This window comes from Anguilla anguilla, chromosome 17 (assembly GCF_013347855.1).
Source record: "Anguilla anguilla isolate fAngAng1 chromosome 17, fAngAng1.pri, whole genome shotgun sequence".
Taxonomy (NCBI): domain Eukaryota; kingdom Metazoa; phylum Chordata; class Actinopteri; order Anguilliformes; family Anguillidae; genus Anguilla; species Anguilla anguilla.
In genome coordinates, this window is record NC_049217.1 from 6,017,014 (window position 1) to 6,039,663 (window position 22,650).

At 48.2% G+C, this 22,650-nt stretch overlaps 1 protein-coding gene across 2 annotated transcripts in view; it reads right to left on the reverse strand.

Moving 5' to 3' along the window:
- Window positions 1-390: 390 nt before the first annotated feature.
- LOC118217317 (ubiquitin carboxyl-terminal hydrolase 31-like) overlaps window positions 391-22,650 on the reverse strand; it is a 30,677-nt gene continuing 8,417 nt past the window's right edge. The window contains exons 2-16 of one of the 2 annotated variants that reach the window (XM_035399219.1): window positions 21,703-21,834; window positions 20,999-21,090; window positions 20,791-20,883; window positions 16,428-16,563; window positions 15,686-15,833; window positions 15,069-15,237; window positions 13,436-13,547; window positions 12,805-12,899; window positions 11,781-11,858; window positions 11,519-11,648; window positions 9,896-10,015; window positions 6,827-7,052; window positions 6,243-6,401; window positions 5,267-5,419; window positions 391-4,744 (exon numbers count right to left, since the gene is read on the reverse strand). In XM_035399219.1, the coding sequence (XP_035255110.1) occupies window positions 3,162-4,744; window positions 5,267-5,419; window positions 6,243-6,401; window positions 6,827-7,052; window positions 9,896-10,015; window positions 11,519-11,648; window positions 11,781-11,858; window positions 12,805-12,899; window positions 13,436-13,547; window positions 15,069-15,237; window positions 15,686-15,833; window positions 16,428-16,563; window positions 20,791-20,883; window positions 20,999-21,090; window positions 21,703-21,834 (3,426 nt within the window). In that variant the 3' untranslated portion in view covers window positions 391-3,161. The remainder of the gene's footprint in view (window positions 4,745-5,266; window positions 5,420-6,242; window positions 6,402-6,826; window positions 7,053-9,895; window positions 10,016-11,518; window positions 11,649-11,780; window positions 11,859-12,804; window positions 12,900-13,435; window positions 13,548-15,068; window positions 15,238-15,685; window positions 15,834-16,427; window positions 16,564-20,790; window positions 20,884-20,998; window positions 21,091-21,702; window positions 21,835-22,650) is intronic. The other variant, XM_035399220.1, reaches the window with a different exon arrangement.

The following is a 22,650-nucleotide window of genomic DNA, read 5'->3' on the forward strand; positions in this document are numbered from 1 at the left end:
ATATATGAAATACAGATGGCAATTCAAAAAAACATTATTATCCAGTATACAATTATGCAGCATTTCTGTGTATGTGTGTGTATGCATGTAAAATATTTGCTACTACTATATTTTTGCATATACTGAAAAAAAAAAATCATTTTCGAGCATCACTATATCTTGAGAAGCACAAAAATGGCAACAATTCTTGTTAAAATATATAGAGTCTATTTTAAGATTGCTTAAATATATTCCTTATGTTTTGGATTTCATTCTTTTATGTTTTAATAACAGAAATGCACACACATGTTTGATACAAATACACTAGTCTGTTACTTTAAAAAGGTTAGTATACAAAAAGTAAAAAATAAAAAATGTAGAAATACTGTTTGCTGACTCACGGTTTTTTTGTTTTTTTTTGCACCGTGTGGCACAGCATCTCTAATAACAAGCGATGGTAATGAATGTGTGCACAGGAAATGATGTAAGATGAGAACCATGTAAGACGCTGTCCATGCGTTTCTTTGCCAGCATGTGGAAGGATACGGTAAAAATATATATTCCAGTCTTAAACAGTAGCGTTTTCACTTTACGCAGCCAATATGGCAACAGTTAGCTGCTTTGCTAAATAGCTTACACGCATGCACGGGCAATATCATGCAAATTTTCACCCATAATTATTTCCATTAATTTTTGATATATTTTATTAATCTGTGCATTAGCGTGTTAAAAAGCTGATTGCTTTGCCCTTTATGCAGGGAAAACCTACAAGGCCTTTACGAGGGGTAGCGATGCATTATTCCAATAAACAGCACCGGGGGGAAAATAAAAACCATAACCGTTCAGTGGACTCGCAACCCCGCGTCTTGCTTTCGGTCGGTCGTTACGCCGGTACACGTAGCGCGATGTGTTTCTCCTGTTCTGGTTATATGGCGATGTGTGTAGCTTAAACTCAGCCTCCGCTCGTCTTATGCGTGGGGATCACTGCCATCTTTTTTTTGAAATAACGGGCTGTCCTGTGTGCTGCTCAGTCTTGTCAGAATGTTCGTGACTGTGAACAGGTGACCAGGTCACACGGCCACCTGTGACCTATAAGCTGAAGCGGTGTGGTCGTGAAACGCCAGCCCTGGCCTTGGAGCGACCCAAAGGGCAATGCCCCACAATGCAACGCGAGTCCAGACTTTCAGTCAATCGCAACAAACATGGTGCAAGTCCTATTCTGAATCTGCAGAGAAAAATGTCTAAGAATTCTTACAGAATTCATTCTTTATGCTGAGTTTCAGGATTCTACAGCTGATATCAACACTACAGTCCTTATAACCATGAGAAGCAGTGAATCTTTTCTCATTCAAAGCTGACCAGGGAATGTCTATCCATCCATTATCTATACCCACTTATCCTGGACAGGGTCTATCCATTATCTATACCCATTTATCCTGGTCAGGGTCCATCCATTACCTGTACCCGCTTATCCTGGGCAGGGTTGCGGGGAGGTGCTAGAGCCTATGCAGGGAATATTATTATTTTTAAAATGCCAACCGCCTCTCCCAGGATTTGACTCAGTTCCATTTAAATTTAGCTAAATCGGTAAATTGACAAAAATGTTCTCAATGAATTGAAAATGTTATACAGAGACCCCAATTTTGACTTCTGATGCAGAACAGCTAACCTTTAACCAGAGGTCTTTGGGGCAAATTAAACTTTATTATAGTATTTAACATTATACTTTCAAATATAAGCTTGTGAAGAAAATAACCCAGATACAACCCCAACAGAACACGAATAAAAATGTCTGTTCTCTTGGCAGACTGGACTGTCGGACTGTTGTGAATTAATATGGCCAGGTATACTAAAACGTTATGGTTGTTATTTTGTGATTATTTTGCCTATGGGAACTGGCTTTTTTTTTGGTTTTTATGAGTGTTTGATGGACACCCAATAATTGGATTTATGTGTTCTGCAACTTCCTGAAGTACTATATGTGCCCCATCAGTTGTGAGAGCACATCCTTGCCGCATCCTACCTCTGCTGCCACCTCATGGAGTTAGGAGTTATGGAGTCACCAGACTGCATCAAAGAATAGTGCACAAACTGGATTATCAATTCAAATGCATGTCTCAGGAGGATCAGACAGTCTCTGGCTTACATTCTGTCTTTCCAGACATATCCACCAGAGAAAGCCGCACATACAGAGGCGCAAATGGGCAAGAGAGAATATCTGTTCAGTTACAGGTACATCTCTTCAGTAGCTGGTAAACAAGAACATGCAGATTGCAATTTAATATTCAATCATCAAAAATAATGCCCCTTAAATAAAGTCTAAATTGCACCAAGAGGTAAATCATTCAGTATCAAATATGTATCCTCTTATTTCTAAAAAAAAAAAAGAGGCAGTAGCACTTGCCTGAGCCAGCAGTCATATTCACAGCAAGTCAGGGTTTCACTCAAAAAAAATAAAAGTGGCCAAATTGTAGATGTTGACTGATTTTTAAATCCCACGTCAATTGCCACACCTGGTGTGAAAGCCTTCCACTTTCAAACTGGTTCAACAGACATAATCCAGATAAAAGTGGAGTTATGTCTCACAACCCCACCATCCCCTCTGATGTCTCCAAAATAGGCTCTTTCGCGCAAGAGTTGGGCCTCTGTCTGTGAAGCGCCAAACATTTCTGTCCTCTCCTGACCTCATTGCGGGGTATCGCCCTTAAAATAGCCCTAAGGAAGGTCTAAACATTTCGAATGTGCACAATCAGCATTCTTACCATCCGAGTTCCTCGTCCAGGAGTCCGGTGTCAAGCTGCCGTAAATTAGCTTCTTCAAAGCATGCTACAGAAAAAGGAGCTATGAGTAACCCGGCAACAAAGTGTTTACGTCACCCATTAAACTGTTGCACCTCTGGGGAAAAACAAGAATAAACTCAATTTACACACGATATACGTCTTCTTTCGAAAACACATTCCCAAGATAGCTATTCGGTTTAGTGTACAGTAGTGGATTCTAGTACCAGATCCAGCCAATGGCCGTTATCTGGCTCACGGCAGGATTAGGGACAAAGGCTGTTTCGTAATGTACAATAGGTTTTCTTTAAAAAGAAAAATATATATATCATATATATCTTAATATATAGTAGGCACATACAAAAATAGCTGCGTTACAGGAGAAATGAAAGTGCAGTCCCGACATCACTGAGGCTGGGCCGTGGGCGGCGCGGAGGATTGCATGCTGGGAGAAAGCTTCCTGCTGGGCGGCGTCCTCTCGAGCGACGCCGTCCCGCTTTCCGGGGACCGGGAGCCGGGCTCCGTGCCGGAAGACTTGGTCTTGCCGGAGGGCGAGTTCTTGGCGGGGGTGGATTTGGCGGCCTCCTTCGCCTTGACCCCGGCCTTGCCCGAGCGGGGCTCCGGGGAGCCCTGTCGTGAGCTCTTCCCCGACCCCTCGCCGCCCCCCGGGGTCCCGATGCCCTTCGGCTGCCCGCCCGCCCTGCCGGACGCCTCCGCCGCCCTCTTGGCCAGCAGGGCGGACTTGCCGAGGTCCGCCGAGCGCCGCGTCTCCTTCTGCCGGAGCGCCGACTTGAGGAAGGACAGCCCCTTGTCCTCGGACCGGCTGCCTCTGCGGAGGTCGCGGGAGGAGGAGGAGGAGGGGCCGGCGGGCGAGCGGAGGCTGGTGACGGAGGAGCTGCTGCTGGAGCTCCTGACCAGCCTCCGCTCGGGGCGCCCTCCCTCGCCCGACCTGCCCGACCGGGGCCTGTCCGTCAGGGGGCTGCCCCGCTCCCCCGGCTTCCTCCGCCCGCCCGCCGAGCCCCGCTCCCCCCCCGGGGCCCTCCTGCCAGCCGGCGAGGGCGAGGCCGACGACTGCGCCCCCGACGGGACCCGTTGCTTCCTGGGAGTGCCCACAGCCGCCGGCGCCCCCTCCTGGCTCGGGGGCGCCTCCTTCTTGGATGGCGTCCCGGAAGAGGACGAAGACGCCTTGCTGGTCTTGGAGTCCCCTTTAGACTTGGCGTTGGAAACCTTAGTGTTGGACACTTTAGGGTTGGACGCCTTAGCGCTGGACATCTTAGTGTTGGACACTTTAGTGTTAGACGTCTTAACGTTGGACACCTGGGGGTTGGATGTTTGGGTGCTGGACGCCTGGGGGGTGGGTGGGCTCTGGGTGGAGGACGACGCCTGCTTTTTCTTGGAGCTCTTCTCCGAATCCGCCTGAGTCTTGCTGGAGCTCCTCTTGGCCGACACCCCCTCCGGCTTCTGGGTGGAGCCGGTCCCCGCCCCGGCCTTCTGCTTGCCGGAGGGGGCCCCGGAGTCGCCGGTCCCCGCCCCGGCCTTCTGCTTGCCGGAGGGGGCCCCGGAGTCGCCGGGCGGGGCCCGGTTGTTGTTGTCGAGCAGCTCGGCTTTGGCGGCCCTCCTCTCGGCCGGGGGCGGGGCCCTGCGGTAGGGCTCGTCCAGCGACTTCCTGCTGCTCCCGTCGTCGCTGGTGACGCTCTCCGTCATGGCCAGCGGCGCCCTGCCGCTGGACGAGCGGCCGAAGCAGGAGGTGGACACCTTGTCGTCGGCGGCGGCAGAGGAGGAGGCCTCGCCGATCCGCTCCAGCCCGGAGGAGGAGAAGGAGTCGAGGGAGAAGCGCGAGGGCGAGCTCGAGCGCAGGTGGAGCTTGGCCGACAGCGACCAGGACGGCTTGATGCCGTTCTCGCACAGGGCCAGTGGGCTGGCCATGGACGACCTGGAAGAGCTCGGACGCTGGACGCTACGCACGAACGGACGGGTTGAGAATCCTCCTTGACAGAAAGACAGAAAGGTTCTAACTGACGCGGCTGAACGAGACCCAGGCGCGAGCAGCAGAGATAGCCTACCTCACAATCAATGTGCCAAACAGTGAGGAACAGGCTAGCACAAATGACTAAATCTAAAACATGGAGGTTTATTACATATAGGGTTACTGATCAGTAATAGAGTGACCCCCTCCCCACATTCAGGGTTATTGATCAGTAATATAGTGACCCCCCTCCCCACATTCAGGGTTATTGATCAGTAATGTAGTGACCCCCTCCCCACATTCAAGGTTATTGATCAGTAATATAGTGACCCCCCTCCCCACATTCAGGGTTAGTGATCAGTAATATAGTGACCCCCCTCCCCACATTCAGGGTTAGTGATCAGTAATATAGTGACCCCCCTCCCCACATTCAGGGTTATTGATCAGTAATATAGTGACCCCCCTCCCCATATGCAGGGTTATTGATCAGTAATAGAGTGACCCCCTCCCCATATGCAGGGTTATTGATGGGCAGGTCCCTCACCATCGTCTCCGCTCAGCTCCCCGGTGAACTCCACCGACTCGGCCAGGGAGGCCAGGGAGGTGCGGCGGGAGGAGGAGCCAGACGCCACGCTGGGCTGCCTGCTGCCGGGGAGCCTGTTCACCCAGTGCTCACAGAGAGAGGAGCTGGTGGAGCCTGCACACATACACACATATACATATATACACACACACACACATATACACATATACATATACACACACACACACACACACACACACACACATATATACACACACATACACATATACGCACACACACACACACACACACACATATATACACACACATACACATATACGCACACACACACACACACACACACATATATACACATATACATATATATACACACACACACACATATACACTCATACATATACGCACACACATATACACACACACACACACATATACATATATATACACACACATACACATATACACTCATACATATACGCACACATACACACACACACACACACACATATACACATATACATATATATACACACACATACACACACACATATACATATACGCACACACATACACACACATATACATATACACATATACATATATATACACACACACATACATATACACACACATATACACACACACACACATATATACACATACAGATATACACAGTACACACATACATATACACACACAAACATATACATACAGATATACACATACACACACACACACACAGTCATATCAGACATTTGCATTTCTATTACTCATGAAATATCAGCCAGCTGGCATTACATTAACATTTTTAGCAAGCTGGCAAACATGAAAACCTGAGCTTTAGATAACATAAGATTTCAGAAACAACAATTACTGTAAACACAACACTAGTTTGAGTAGACTACGTGGCTGTTGAGTTATGTATTGTAAAAATAGTGTGGGTTGACTTTTCAACTCATGCGATTAAAACACTCACCTGCGACTGAGCTGTTAGCCGACCAGGAAGGAATGGTGGTCCTGCGCTGGTAGAACAGGATGTAGGCCGTGGGCTTGCAGACCTCTTCGTCGGCTATGGGCTGGACGTCGCTGTCGTCGAAGCAGTACCACTGCCCGTCGACCGAGTTCTTACAGAACGCTGCGGACCAGAGGCAAACGGCTGTTCCTCAACAGCGTCTCTCGCTTTCACACGCGCTGCGTTTCTCCGTTCTGTTCAACCGCGTGCATTTGCATGTGGCCAAAACCGGCGGACAGACCGCTACGTGTCTTATGGTAGCTGTCTGCTCATTTCTAGGGCTCTCTCCCTGCTTCCCAGCTCAGCAAGTGTGCTGACTACCTCATAAAAAAATATACGTAAAGCAAAAATTTAATCCAGTGAAATTTATGACACAACAAGTTGTTCAATAAACTTAATTTTGATTGTTCAGTGAAATTTTATCAGAGATTATATGAGTCCGAGAAGGATAAATTAAATTTTAATGTGCGTTAATGTAGATAATTCCTTCCAGGTCTCAGTCTGGTCTGTCTGTGGGGCCTCTGTCTTTGAGAGCCAGGTGTGGTCACCTGTGTAATGGCCGCCGTGCATGGTCCCGTGGTGGTTGCACACGGCGTACAGGTCGTACAGGTAGTCCTGGGGGTCGCGGCCCAGGCCGTAGGGGCGTCTCCACGGTGACCAGTGAGAGGGCAGGCTCCAGCTGCTCTGGCTTCTCTTCACCACGTGGGGCGCCATGTCCAACCCAAGCAGGGGGAACCGCACCATGTTCTGCATCTTCACTCTCCTGTCCATCTCCTGCAGGGGGCAGCAGAGAGCCGACTACAAACACAGCCCCGTCCCACTCTAATATAACTGCACCCTACTCTCAATTACTGTCCATCTTCTGCAGGGGGAAGCACACATAACCCTTTCCCACGCTATTAAAACTTCACTCTACTGTCCATTACTGCCCATCTCCAGCAGGGGGCAGCACAGAGTACAAACGCAGCCCTGTCCCACTCTACTAAAACTTCACCCTGCCATCTATCTCCATCAGGGGGAGCACACACAACCTTTTCCCACTCTACTATAACTTCACCCTACTGTCCATTACTGTCCATCTCCAATAGAGGGCAGCATACATAACTGTCCCACACAATTAAAACTTCACCCTACTATCCATATCCTGCAGGGGGCAGCATAAAGCCAACTGCATACACAGCCCGGCCCCACTCTACTGTAACTTCACCCTACTGTCCATTACTGTCCATCTCCAGCAGGGGGCACCATAGAGCAGACCACATTACATTACGTTACATTACAGGCATTTGGCAGACGCTCTTATCCAGAGCGACGTACAACAAAGTGTATAACCATAACCAGGAACAAGTATGACGAAAACCCTAGAGAGAAGTACCGGTCCAAGTGCAGGGAACAACCGCATAGTTCAACTTGGACCCTGAAGGTTAAACTGTTTAACACTAACACAAACAAGAACAGCAACAACGCAGTCTATGCAAAAATACAAGCAGTAGTTAAGACAGGTGCATTAACTAAGACATCTACAAAACAGCTACCTAGTTACAACCCTAAGCTTACAGTCATTTACAGGGAGGTAGGGAGGGATGGGGAGAGGTGCAGCCTGAAGAGGTGAGTCTTCAGTCGTCGCTTGAAGTGGGTCAGTGTCTCAGCTGTTCTGACCTCCATGGGGAGGTCATTCCACCATCGTGGGGCCAGAACAGACAGGAGACGTGTTCGGGAAGCGCAGGTGCGAAGAGGGGGAGGTGCCAGGCATCCTGAGGTAGCAGAACGGAGGGGTCTGGCTGGCATGTAGGGTTTGAATATCTTGTGGAGGTATGCTGGGGCTGATCCCTTGACTGCCTGGTATGCTAGGACCAATGTTTCAAATTTGATGCGAGCTATAACAGGCAGCCAGTGGAGGGTAGTGAGCAGGTGCAAAATACAGTCCTGTCCTACTCTGTGCCTGAACAGTGCTCTGTGCTTGAACATTATGGGCAGATTTACTAAGCCTTTTGCGACTAGTTTCAGGTTCAGATATGACACATTCTGACCCAGTTATGAATCAAACAGGTGCACGATGCGCTAACTGCAGTATGCAGCTACATGAGTCATACTTCTCTCCTTAATGTATATGCATTTAAGGGAGGATCACACAAATAATGAGCCGGGATATTACAAGTGGCTGAATATGTATTCTGTTAAATTTAATAAGCTTCACAGAATTAACAAGGGTAAATTTTTGCAGGTCACGGGTAAATTTTTGCATTAAATATTTCTGCCTCTAAAGGCACAAGCAAGACGCAGACACAGGTGTAGGTCTCGAAGATGCACTGAGAGAATCCATGCAACAAGATTCACGCTATTTAATGCTACAAGAAATCATCAGATGGTACAGGCTAAGCAGCCATGCGATAATTAAAGCTGGGTGTTTGTCACAGAAAATACTGGCTAAAGTCGCGGAGCAGTCACGGCACAGTCATTAAAAATCATGGAAAACTGAAATACAGTCTGAACCTCTTCAGGTACAGTATGATTTTGAGCAGTACCTGTCTGAATCTCTTCAGGTGCAGTATGATTTTGGGCAGTACCTCTCTGAACCTCTTCAGGTGCAGTATGATTTTGGGCAGTACCTCTCTGAACCTCTTCAGGTGCAGTATGATTTTGAGCAGTACCTGTCTGAATCTCTTCAGGTGCAGTATGATTTTGGGCAGTACCTGTCTGAATCTCTTCAGGTGCAGTATGATTTTGGGCAGTACCTCTCTGAACCTCTTCAGGTGCAGTATGATTTTGGGCGGTACCTCTCTGAATCTCTTCAGGTGCAGTATGATTTTGGGCAGTACCTGTCTGAATCTCTTCAGGTGCAGTATGATTTTGGGCAGTACCTCTCTGAACCTCTTCAAGTGCAGTATGATTTTGGGCGGTACCTCTCTGAATCTCTTCAGGTGCAGTATGATTTTGGGCGGTACCTCTCTGAATCTCTTCAGGTGCAGTATGATTTTTGGCGGTACCTCTCTGAACCTCTTCAGGTGCAGTATGATTTTGGGCGGTACCTCTCTGAATCTCTTCAGGTGCAGTATGATTTTGGGCGGTACCTGTCTGAATCTCTTCAGGTGCAGTATGATTTTGGGCAGTACCTCTCTGAACCTCTTCAGGTGCAGTATGATTTTGGGCGGTACCTCTCTGAATCTCTTCAGTTGCAGTATGATTTTGGGCGGTACCTGTCTGAATCTCTTCAGGTGCAGTATGATTTTGGGTGGTACCTGTCTGAATCTCTTCAGGTGCAGTATGATTTTGGGCGGTACTTCTCTGAACCTCTTCAGGTGCAGTATGATTTTGAGCAGTACCTGTCTGAATCTCTTCAGGTGCAGTATGATTTTGGGTGGTACCTGTCTGAACCTCTTCAGGTGCAGTATGATTTTGGGTGGTACCTGTCTGAATCTCTTCAGGTGCAGTATGATTTTGGGTGGTACTTGTCTGAATCTCTTCAGGTGCAGTATGATTTTGGGTGTTACCTGCCTGAACCTCTTCAGGTGCAGTATGATTTTGGGCGTTACCTGTCTGAATCTCTTCAGGTGCAGTATGATTTTGGGCGGTACTTCTCTGAACCTCTTCAGGTGCAGTATGATTTTGGGCGTTACCTGTCTGAATCTCTTCAGGTGCAGTATGAGGATGTCAGGCAGGGTCCACAGGCTGAGTTTGATGCGGCCCTGCTGCAGCTGCCTGCAGTGGGGACAGCGCCAGGCGTCGTCCAGGGCGAGCTGGAACACAGCACAACCCAGGTCGGTCCCAGTCGAACAAACGGACCGCAACACTTTTAACATCACTTCTGATGGAGCAGACTGCATCGCACTTTTATCACTGGCGTGTCACCACATACTCCTTAATCTGCGTGCAATATCACATACTTATATTTCTTCATGTTACCACACCCTTTTATCTGAGCATGTGCACCTGCTCCTGTTTGGTTAGTGTGTGTAAGGTTACAGTGCCTGCTCCTGTTTGGTTAGTGTGTGTAAGGTTACAGTAGCTGCTCCTGTTTGGTTAGTGTGTGTAAAGAGTGTGTACCTGCTCCTGTTTGGTTAGTGTGTGTAAGGTGTGTACCAGGTCCTGTTTGGTTAGTGTGTGTAAGGTTACAGTAGCTGCTCCTGTTTGGTTAGTGTGTGTAAGGTTACAGTGCCTGCTCCTGTTTGGTTAGTGTGTGTAAGGTTACAGTAGCTGCTCCTGTTTGGTTAGTGTGTGTAAGGTGTGTACCAGGTCCTGTTTGGTTAGTGTGTGTAAGGTTACAGTGTCTGCTCCTGTTTGGTTAGTGTGTGTAAGGAGTGTGTACCTGCTCCTGTTTGGTTTGTGTGTAAGGTTACAGTAGCTGCTCCTGTTTGGTTAGTGTGTCTAAGGAGTGTACCAGGTCCTGTTTGGTTAGTGTGTGTAAGGTTACAGTGTCTGCTCCTGTTTGGTTAGTGTGTGTAAGGAGTGTGTACCTGCTCCTGTTTGGTTTGTGTGTAAGGTTACAGTAGCTGCTCCTGTTTGGTTAGTGTGTCTAAGGAGTGTACCAGGTCCTGTTTGGTTAGTGTGTGTAAGGTGTGTGTACCTGCTCCTGTTTGGTTAGGGTGTGTAAGGTTACAGTGTCTGCTCCTGTTTGGTTAGTGTGTGTAAGGTTACAGTAGCTGCTCCTGTTTGGTTAGTGTGTGTAAGGAGTGTACCAGGTCCTGTTTGGTTAGTGTGTGTAAGGTTATAGTGCCTGCTCCTGTTTGGTTAGTGTGTGTAAGGAGTGTGTACCTGCTCCTGTTTGGTTAGTGCATGTAAGGTGTGTACCAGGTCCTGTTTGGTTAGTGTGTGTAAGGTTACAGTGTCTGCTCCTGTTTGGTCAGTGTGAGTAAGGAGTGTGTACCTGCTCCTGTTTGGTTTGTGTGTGTAAGGTTACAGTAGCTGCTCCTGTTTGGTTAGTGTGTGTAAGGAGTGTGTACCTGCTCCTGTTTGGTTTGTGTGTAAGGTTACAGTACCTGCTCCTGATTGGTTAGTGTGGGTAAGGTGTGTGTACCTGCTCCTGTTTGGTTGGTGTGTGTAAGGTTACAGTACCTGCTCCTGATTGGTTAGTGTGGGTAAGGTGTGTGTACCTGCTCCTGATTGGTTGGTGTGTGTAAGGTTACAGTACCTGCTCCTGATTGGTTAGTGTGTGTAAGGAGTGTGTACCTGCTCCTGTTTGGTTAGTGCGTGTAAGGTGTGTACCTGCTCCTGATTGGTTGGTGTGTGTAAGGTTACAGTACCTGCTCCTCTTTGGTGTATAGCTGGAAGCACTGGGCCAGAGTGCAGGCCTGGGGGTGGTGGTGCTGTTCCCTATGGATCCGAACACTCTCAGCATCGGGGATGTACTCTTCCTCCGTGTGGCCAAACAGACTGCGGCAAGGAACACGGCATCAGCCAATCACAGAACAGGAAACTCAGCTCACCACACACTGCGCTATGAGTGATGTCATGATATCAGGGCTCTTATTGCAACAAAAAAAACAGAGAAACAGAGTCACTTACTAATCCTTGGTCTCCTTGTCCCACTCCACCACAATCTTCACATGCGGAGGACCTCCCTGCCCACAGGACCTGTACGCCCTGCAGAGGAGAGGCTAAAGGATTCAGCAACAGAGCCTTTCAGTCTCAGCTCAGGATGCACCGTCAATCAGGCTAACGGCAAACGCACACACACACATACATGCACACGGGCACACAAGCACATACACGCACTCATACGTGTGTGTACGAACACGCAGACACACACATATACCTCAGCACACACAAACACACACACACACACACATATGCACGCACACACAGACACACACACACATGCTCACCCTGCTGTTACACCTCTTCTATAGTGTCTCACTGGGTATGGCCTTACTGCCCCCCTGTCCGCAGCGTGCTTGCTGTTAATTGCCTTCTTGACATTCAGTGAGACAGAGAGCAACACTGACCTTTATGACCTCGATTAGAAAAATCCCATTTTAGAGAAAGCCTTGAGTGGGCATCTATTTAAAACAGCAGTTTAGTAGCTTCTTCAGTGAGACATTTTAGATTGTCAGATTGCACAATGCAAATGGCATGACTCCTACTACCGGCCACTAGAGGCCGCCATTGCTCTGTTCTTTTGGTTAATTTATCTGCACCTGCGTCTCGTTTCTTTGGTATATATAGCCCGCTTGTTCCTTTGTTCCAGGCTGAAAATTGGTGTTCTGCTCTCTTGCGCTCGCAGAGTTTACTAGCCAGTTCTCTCGTGTTTTTAACCTGTCATTAAACCTGTTCCTGCATGCCTTACTGTGCCATTAAAGCTGACTACATAAAGCCAGAACAGTGAGAGGAACATGAGCACATTACCATTCCAAGCCTGAGTCAGATACAAATATAACTGCAGAGCTCAATGAAAAATAATTAAAAGTAAAAAAAGACTCAAACTTAAGAGTTCCAACTGAAGATGAACAGAACCTTTGAAGGAATAATCTTTGGGCTGCTCCACCTAAGAAGACTGACTGCCAGGATGACTGACAGGGTGTGGCCGTACCTCTCTACTGTGGGGTGACACAGGGGCTGCTCCTCTTGAGGTAAAAGGTACGTGATTCCAACCAGACCCACCACCCGTAGACTGAAGGGACCCACCTGCACACAGACACAGACTTTAGTGATCAAGTCTCAGTCCTTCACCATCAGCTACACCTGCTCACAGACTACAGTTATCCACAGTCTCAGTCCTTTAACACCAGCTACACCTGCACACAGACTACAGGTATCCACAGTCTCAGTCCTTCACCACCAGCTACACCTGCACACAGACTACAGGTATCCACAGTCTCAGTCCTTCACCACCAGCTACACCTGCACACAGACTGCAGGTATCCACAGTCTCAGTCCTTCACCACCAGCTACACCTGCTCACAGACTACAGGTATCCACAGTCTCAGTCCTTTAACACCAGCTACACCTGCTCACAGACTACAGTTATCCACAGTCTCAGTCCTTTAACACCAGCTACACCTGCACACAGACTGCAGGTATCCACAGTCTCAGTCCTTCACCACCAGCTACACCTGCTCACAGACTACAGTTATCCACAGTCTCAGTCCTTCACCACCAGCTACACCTGCACACAGACTACAGGTATCCACAGTCTCAGTCCTTTACCAAGTCTTGCCCACCTGAACGAAGACCCCCGGCCTGAGCAGGTGTCGCATCTTCTCCAGAATCTCTTTCTGAAGAACGTCCCAGGTCACAGTTCGCTCCAGGTAAAGCACAAACGGATTGCCGAACCTGAGAGAAAACGTACACAGTTTTGACTGAGGTCAGACCCGAGTTATCACACAGTACCTCGGAACAAACTAATAGAACAATACTGACGGTGACGGGTGGATGTGTCCAGACTAATCTTCCTGGCTCTCAGTGGGTAACAGGAGAAAGAGGAAGTAGTATCCACCAATCACCATCCGTTTTGCTCTTTCGTTTGTCACCAACCTACCCAGTGACTGGTGGAGCTCCTCTCTGCTATGTATCAGCAAGGTGACATCACAATGACCTTATTCTTGTTTTATCATGCCTGGTCCCACAGGCCTTGCCAGGCTTGATATTCACACAGAGAGGAAACAGCTCTGCAGGCCATGTACAGTAGAGCCTCTATGGGTGACGCAGTGCTGGAGTCTGTCCACAGCAGTGGTCCTCAACCCTGGTCCTGGAGAGCCACAGGGCCTGCTGCTCTTTCCACCTTAAAATCAGCTATTAATGTAAACCCAAAGAAACCAGGTCAGATGAGTTACCTGAGTTAGTAATCTGTATTGATTCATGAATTGATTAATTGAATCGATTGAATTAAATGTTGAGTAGCACTTAAATGCAGCAGAACCTAGAGCTCTCCAGGGCGAGTTCTGTTTAGCTAGCTCAGCAGGTCCCAAACAGCCTTTTCTCATCATCATATATTCTCCTTCCTTGTGTTCTATTCATTAGATGTGCCAGACCTGGCCCAATTAAATATTTATTTGAACTAAACTCTGTTTAACAATCATGCATCCATCACAGGCTCATTCCCTAAACACACAGGGTCATTCCCTAAAAGTTTCCTGATAGGTGCTGATCTTGCTGTACAGAGACCCAGCTGAATCAGTTTAAGGTGTGCTGTACTGACCCTGCTGAATCAGTCAAAGGTGTGCTGTACAGAGACCCTGCAGAATCAGTGTGTGCTGCACAGAGACCCTGCTGAATCAGTCAAAGCTGTGCTCTACAGAGACCCTGCTGAATCAGTGTGTGCTGCACAGAGATCCTGCTGAATCAGTCAAAGCTGTGCTGTACAGAGACCCTGCTGAATCAGTCAAAGGTGTGCTGTAGAGACCCTGCTGAATCAGTGTGTGCACTACAGAGACCCTGCTGAATCAGTGTGTGCTGCACAGAGACCCTGCTGAATCAGTCAAAGCTGTGCTGTACAGAGACCCTGCTGAATCAGTCAAAGGTGTGCTGTACAGAGACCCTGCTGAATCAGTGTGTGCTGCACAGAGACCCTGCTGAATCAGTCAAAGCTGTGCTGTACAGAGACCCTGCTGAATCAGTCAAAGGTGTGCTGTACAGAGACCCTGCTGAATCAGTGTGTGCTGCACAGAGACCCTGCTGAATCAGTCAAAGCTGTGCTGTACAGAGACCCTGCTGAATCAGTCAAAGGTGTGCTGTACAGAGACCCTGCTGAATCAGTGTGTGCTGCACAGAGACCCTGGTGAATCAGTCAAAGGTGTGCTGTACAGGTAAGATGAGGTGAAGGGCCAGAGCTCTCCAGCGGCCCCTGTGCTGTACCTGCGTCCTTGGTGCCCGGAGCAGGCCCGGTTGCACACTAGCAGGATCATCTTTTCGGATCCCGTGTTCTTATTGGCCGGCAGCATCGCCCCCTGCATGAATGACGAGGTCCTGGCGTTCTCTGCCCCGTACTTCAGGTTGTTCTGATTTAGGTTGACCAGCAGGCTTCCTGTAATGAACCTGGAGCTTCAGGCACTGTCCAGGTGATTCTCAGCTTTAACCGCTGCTATTTTTGGCGTGCAGAAACTACAACTGCTAGCCCGAGGATTGTATAGTAAAATTAAGTAAGTTAGCTAACCAAGCTAACCAAAAGAATTTAACTCTCATTATTAGCCTTTAAAGCATTCTTCTGACATCTTTGCACTTCTCACTGCTGAGAAGTTGGTCATTTTTTGAGTCATGTATCATAGTTGTTTGGATCCAATTTGAGGTCACCGATCCCACACTTTAGCATGAATATCAGCTGATATTAATCAGTGCCTGATCCATCAGAGCATCCCCAATTTTATGTTATTCTTTTCTATGTCAAAGTCCACGGAAGTCTGACCTGTGTAAATGTTATATATTTGGTCTACATACGAAGCAAGCTAAATTAAACAGTTTAAAAATTGAAATACCTCTTTGAGCGCGGATACTTTCCAGTCGAAATGTCTCTGGGGTTTCGAACGCAAAGATTGAGTCGCTCTCCTGGATGATGCTGAGGTCATCATGGTCGTTGCAAAAGGAGCGGTGGAAGCCATCGTAATACATTTCAGTCAAAACGATCTGCACAGAGAAGGACAGCAAGGACTCATAATTAAATGAATTATAAATAATAATAAATTAAAATAAATTACTCAGAGACCATGGCAAGTAAAAGCAACCACTAAACTTAAACAGAAATAGGCAATAAAGTCTGGCACATAAACGGTAATCACTGCTAAAATACAAAGCAATAGCATCAACATTAACACCACTGCTAAAATACACAGCAGTTGCATCAACACCACTGCTGAATGAGAAAATATGAGCTATTTGTTGCTTCACTACTTGAAGAGGTTAGGTTGACTCCATATTTTTGTGGTGCAAAATTATAGTCTGAGAAGACAACCAAAAAACTTTTAAAAAAACCATTCTCAGTTGGTGTGAGAAAAGGCCTTTAGCCAGCGGTTGGAAAAAGGAGTTTGAGTGATGCAGCTCTGGGTTCCTGGATTTAAGGAAAAACCTGTCATTTTTTTATTTGTTATTTTAATGTACGACATAGGAAGTTTTCCATGTCCGCCTTAAATCCACCGGCTTTGGCCTCAGACATTCTGAGATTGACATTATGTTGTGACCCCTATGGACAGGGTCAGGAGTGGGGGGTGGGGGGCGTAGCACCTGGTCAGGGGGGATCTTGGTTTCCAGGGAAACAGCCTCTCTGAGCCGGGACACGGTGCTGGACAGTGGAACGGCCACTCCAACCCTCATACAGTGGGAGCACTTCCCCTGGTAGACCACGGTGATGTACAGGGGCCTGCAGAGGACACACAGAACAACACAGCCTACTTTAGCAGTGTATGGCCATGAAATGTGCCCCAGAGTTCAGAAATGTGCCTTAGCGTACAGTAGTGTCTTGCAAAGAACAGAAATGGGTCTCAAGAGTACAGAAATGTGCATCAGAGTACAGAAATGTTTCTCAGAGTACAGAAATGTGCCTCAGAGTACAGAAATGTGTCACAACAGTACAGAAATGTTTCAAAGAGAACATAAGTTTCTTAGAGTGCAGAAAAAAATGGAGTTGGAGGCCCTGATAACAATCTGGCAGTTAATTCCATAGAATCTGAGCCATAGCTGTGAGCGCTTTGTCTCCTCTTCCATTAAAGGGTAGTGGCTGGGACAGTGAGGAGGTCGGGTCAGAGACATGGGCAGCGGCCCGATCTGCAAAATGTTCTGCTTTCGCAAACTCCAGTGACACAGCACCAAAGAACCCCCCCTTTAGCCCAGGGAAGCAGGACAGGAAGGAATCTAAATTACTCAAAAGCTACTAACCACACAGACACCGGCTACAGTTTTTTGTGTTCAGCAACTTGTCATATTAATATTAATGTATAAATAATTACGCTAAATCTTACTAAGCAGGCAGTGGCAGTCTGGATCAGGGTTCCCAAGTCCAGGCCCAAGCTGCAGTTTCTGGAAGATTCTGGGAAATGCAGATAAATACCTGGCTGCTGTTGGTTTTATTGTCGTGTTAATTACAGCAGACTTAATGGCTGTCTCTGCCCGGCAACCAGCCCCACAGTGGCAACCGTTTCCAGGATACCAGAAGCATCATACAACCGGCTAATTTATGATTAATTCCCCTAATAGTTCCCTGCGCACATCAGCTTTATAATGGTCTGCGTTCAATCGATATTGTCCTCGGCTGACCTACAAATATCTCCAAGCATTTCTTTTTTCCTTTACAAACACAGTTTGGCGGTATCACTTTAGTGATAACTGAACTTATTGAAGAAAATATCCCCCTCTATTGCATTTAACTGTGGAATTTAATTAACAGCTGAGGACATCTTGTGTGGCACTGGTGGTGTTGGGGTTCAGTAATAGCACAGCTTCTCTGAGGATATGTTGAGTGGGGCTGGTGGTGTTAAGGATGGTGTTAAAGCTCAGTAATAGCATAGTGTTCTGTGAGGATATGTTGAGTGGGGCTGGTGGTGTTGAGGCTCAGTAATAGCATAGCTTCTCTGAGGATATGTTGCATGGCACTGGTGGTGTTGAGGTTCAGTAATAGCACAGCTTCTCTGAGGATATGTTGAGTAGCACTGGTGGTGTTGAGGTTCAGTAATAGCACAGCTTCTCTGAGGATATGTTGAGTAGCACTGGTGGTGTTGAGGTTCAGTAATAGCACAGCTTCTCTGAGGATATGTTGAGTGGGGCTGGTGGTGTTGAGGCTCAGTGATAACATAGCGTTCTCTGAGGATATGTTGCGTGGCGCTGGTGGTGTTGAGGCTCAGTGATAACATAGCGTTCTCTGAGGATATGTTGGGTGGCGCTGGTGGTGTTGAGGCTCAGTGATAACAGCGTTCTCTGAGGATATGTTGAGTGGGGCTGGTGGTGTTAAGGGTGGTGTTGAGGTTCAGTAATAACATAGGTTCTCTGAGGGTATGTTGAGTGGGGCTGGTGGTGTTAAGGGTGGTGTTGAGGTTCAGTAATAACAGGTTCTCTGAGGGTATGTTGAGTGGGGCTGGTGGTGTTAAGAGTGGTGTTGAGGTTCAGTAATAACATAGCGTTCTCTGAGGGTATGTTGAGTGGGGCTGGTGGTGTTAAGGGTGGTGTTGAGGTTCAGTAATAACAGGTTCTCTGAGGGTATGTTGAGTGGGGCTGGTGGTGTTAAGGGTGGTGTTGAGGTTCAGTAATAACATAGCGTTCTCTGACGGTACGTTGAGTGGGGCTGGTGGTGTTAAGGGTGGTGCTGAGGTTCAGTAATAACATAGCGTTCTCTGACGGTATGTTGAGTGGGGCTGGTGGTGTTAAGGGTGGTGTTGAGGTTCAGTAATAACATAGCGTTCTCTGAGGATACTGTGCATTTTCCCTGTTCTGTCAGGCCTTTGCACAGCTAAATACTTCCGGTAGTAACGTAGGCGAGCCCCCACGATCTGAGGGATCAAGAGCAGAGCCCTGCATGGAACTCAAAACCACAGCCTTGTGAAACCGAGGCAAGCTCCCGAATCCACCTCCACGGACAGAGCGCGTGTGCAGGCTGTATGAGTGTGCTGGGACCGCTTCTGTTCAAACCCACGTACACAGGAAATAACGCTGACTCTGATGACGTGCCTGATTTTGCCGGTAACAGCACAAAGGTTTTCTACCTGATGAAAACCACAAGATCAAGATTAATCACTGCTCACGTCATCACCTTTACACGAAAGTTCAGCGTTTATTGATGTATTTTATTTTTGTTTACAAAACCCTAGTCACACAATAAGGCTTACCTCTGACACGCTTTCCATTTTACGGTTGAACAACTAAGCTCAGCTTCAGGAGAAGCGCAGCAGTTTCTGCAAATGTTTCCAGTAACCTTCCCTAACCTGTAGTATACACTGTGATGTCTGTCTGTTCCATTGATATCTCTTTATTAGGAATTGCACCTTGCTAGGAAGTGAGCGCAGCTCTGGTACCCATAGTGCTCTCTGGTACCCATAGTGCCCTGTTTTTTCACATTTACACTTTATAATCATGCGTCATGAATGTTCTCTTCCATATTCATTGCATGTATTCTCTGGTCAGGACATGCTACTCTCAATTAAAAAAGAACAGCATCAGCGACAGTGGCCCAGGGTCAGGGGTCAGAGGTCGAAGATTAATACTCACTGAATGAAAAAGGCTAGCGGATTCAGGCCTTTAAATAAGCCCAATTAAATAAGGTCCCCACAGCCAATTAAAGGCAGAGAAAAGCCAAGGCTGCATAAAACAGACCAATGAGCTTGAGCAGCGCTGTGGTCCAATAACAGCAAATGTTGGATAGCTAGCGGCAGATTACTGACCCTGAAGACACATTCCCAGTCCCTCTGCCTGAGCCTGCATCTGCTGACCTGTTAGTCACACAAAAAGTTTAGAATTTATCATTGCGATAATGGACTGAGATATGAACTGGGACTCCATACCCCACAGATGCTCTGTCCTTCAGGCCTGAAACAGCTTCTCTGTGCAAGCAGCCGCGGGCTAACTGCTCCAGCCCCACAGCGGGAGTGAGAAAAGTCTCGCCCGGACGTGCCCCTCTTACCCCCTCCCTTGCTTACGCTTGAGCAGCTAGCGGCGGAGAACGCGCGCGGTATGACAAGCGCAGCCGGGATGTCCTTGAGAGCGCGCGCGCAGCGGACGCAGGCCGCATGAATAATAGATAGCGCCCGCGCTAGCGGCTCGATTCGGCTTCAGTTCGGGGGAATGTCCGAGGGCAGGGAGAATGGCGGGCGCACGGGGGGTTATTAGTCAGAGGAGTTACGGGACGGAGCGCGAGCGCGTTGGCACGGCGAGCAGGCAGAGCGTCCTGCTGGGGGACCCAGACTGATGGGCTCTACGGTGCCAGGCTGTGGAGATTTGCTGCCGCGCGTCAGAGGGAACAGGACACCATGTTGCGGCAGCCAGGCTGTGACAGCGAGCGCAGAGGGACAGAGTGACATCACAGCCATCGAGTGAACTGCAGATCAGGCCGGGGCCACACAGTTACTCAAAATGCTTCAATTCTTTAGAGGCCAGCAAAATACCGCCATGTTGCTGATAGGTTTAACACGCACATTAAAAATACACAATATTCATCAATACGCAGAACAAAATATATTGTTTCACATGACTGTGCAGTTCAGTCTATAAGATGTGTCTGAAAATTCTCAGGGATCTGCAGAATTGTTTTTAAACTGTGCCGGAATATTCAGTGTTAAAGTTATTTCAAAGACATATTTGATCTAGGACTGCCACATTCTAGCACTGGGGTCCATTATACTTAAATTCAGTCAGTTCTGGAACTTGGTGACTTACCGTGCGTGAGGGAGGGGGATGGGCAGCGGGGTGACTCACCGCGTGTGGGGGAGGGGGATGGGCGGGGTGACTTACCGTGTGTGAGGGAGGGGGTGGAGAGTGGGGTGACTTACCGTGTGTGAGGGAGGGGGATGGGCAGCGGGGTGACTTACCGCGTGTGGGGGAGGGGGTGGAGAGTGGGGTGACTTACCGCGTGTGGGGGAGGGGGATGGGCAGCGGGGTGACTTACCGCGTGTGGGGGAGGGGGATGGGCAGGGAGATGCAGCGGAACGGGTCAAAGGTGTTGCTCTGTTTCTGACAGTGGGGGCAGGTGAGGGAGGACCTGCGGGTGGAAGAACAGGGACGGTCACACACACACACACACACACACACACACACATACACGTGCCCCGGTCGCCCCACGATGGCCTGAATCCCCACGCCGACCAGGACCGTACTTGTACTGAGCCTGGAAGAGCTCCTGCACAAAGGAGCCGGCCGTCAGGGGGAAGGGCGGTCCTTCTGACGCTCCGCAGTCTTCTATGGGCGGCTGGAGAGCAGAAACAACAGATCTCAGATCAGTCAGACTGCTATGGCGTACAGAAGCTCTACTGCAATACACAGTGTAACCACGTAACTACACACAGGAACGGTTGTGGTCTGGCTCCTGACCACGGAACTGACCTTCTGCTCGGTTACGTTCACCGTTAACTTTTTCTGCTCAACCGAGACATAATTAAGCACCGGTCCCCTTTGTCTTACTGGCGCCCCCTGAGGGCGGAACGTGACGCTCACACCACCTCAGACAGGTGCCCTATGCAGGACTGTGTTTGACTAACAGGAGGAACACAGTAATTCTGAACTTTAAATAAAATAGGGCTCTTTGATACACCATGGTACAAATATGAATGGCACAAAAAAAAACACACTTTGCTGCACGTCCAAAACTGCAAAACCCAATGCATGCATTTAGCTGGAAGAGGGTCTTTGCTCACAGAAAAGAGCAGTGTTGGGGGGTATGTGAATGAAGCTGCAGCATAACGAAACCCTGGAGATCTCAAACCCCTCTGGAAACGCAATGCGCTGCAGCACGTGTTTTGAACACGTGCGCTTCTTGGAGGCACGCCGTTGCGTCTCTGTCACAGGCGGAACCGGACGGTACCTTCATGCAAGGCCTGCTGCTGGGATGGCTGTGGAGGTCCTCGTGGACCCGGTCCAGGAGCCAGAGGAGGAACTCCTGGGCGTCGTGCTGGGCGTTGCCACGGTACTGCAGGGCATTCTTGGACACGGCGTTCTGCAACACAGAGCACACACACGGCGCCCGGTCACACTCTGCCTGACGGGGGAAACACCGCGGCCACCTGGCCAGCGCACCAGTGTCAAGCACCAACTGTCACTACAATCTGGAATTAAATTTTTTTTTTTTAAAGTGTTTCCCAACCTCTTGGGCAGCATGTTGAATGCTATACACCAGTGAAAAACCATGATAGCAACATTGCATTGGAGTTACGCTGGAGTAATACTAAAGCAACACTGGAGTTACACCGTAGTAATACTAAAGTAACACTGGAGTTACACTGGAGTAATACTAAAGTAACACTGGAGTTACACTGGAGAAATATTAAAGTAACACCGGAGTTACAATGGAGTAATACTAAAGTAACACTGAAGTTACACTGGAGTAATACTAAAGTAACACTAGAGTTACACTGGAGTAACATTGGTGTTACATTGGAGTAGCACTGGCATTAAAATGGAGTAACACTGGATTTCTATGAGCTCAACTGCAATCTGCACTGAGCATATCCTGCTTACCATGCATAGATAAATAATTTCAATATCTCTCCATTAGGTGGTGCTATCTGGGAGTGCTGTGCACCAGATTTGTTGTAATCACATCAGCTGTGGCCTATTACCTAATTATGGGCTGTATAAGAGGTCTGGCTCCCAGGCCTAGAAGGGAGGGATTTTGGAGCTGGGGAACGCACTGTGTGGAGGATGTGTGGCTGGTTTTTCTGGTTTTGGTTTCCTTTTTCTTTGAAGTTTTGATTGCCAGATTGGCCATTCTTTTGTTCTAGAATACTTCTATTGTTTTGGTGTTTTTGGGTGA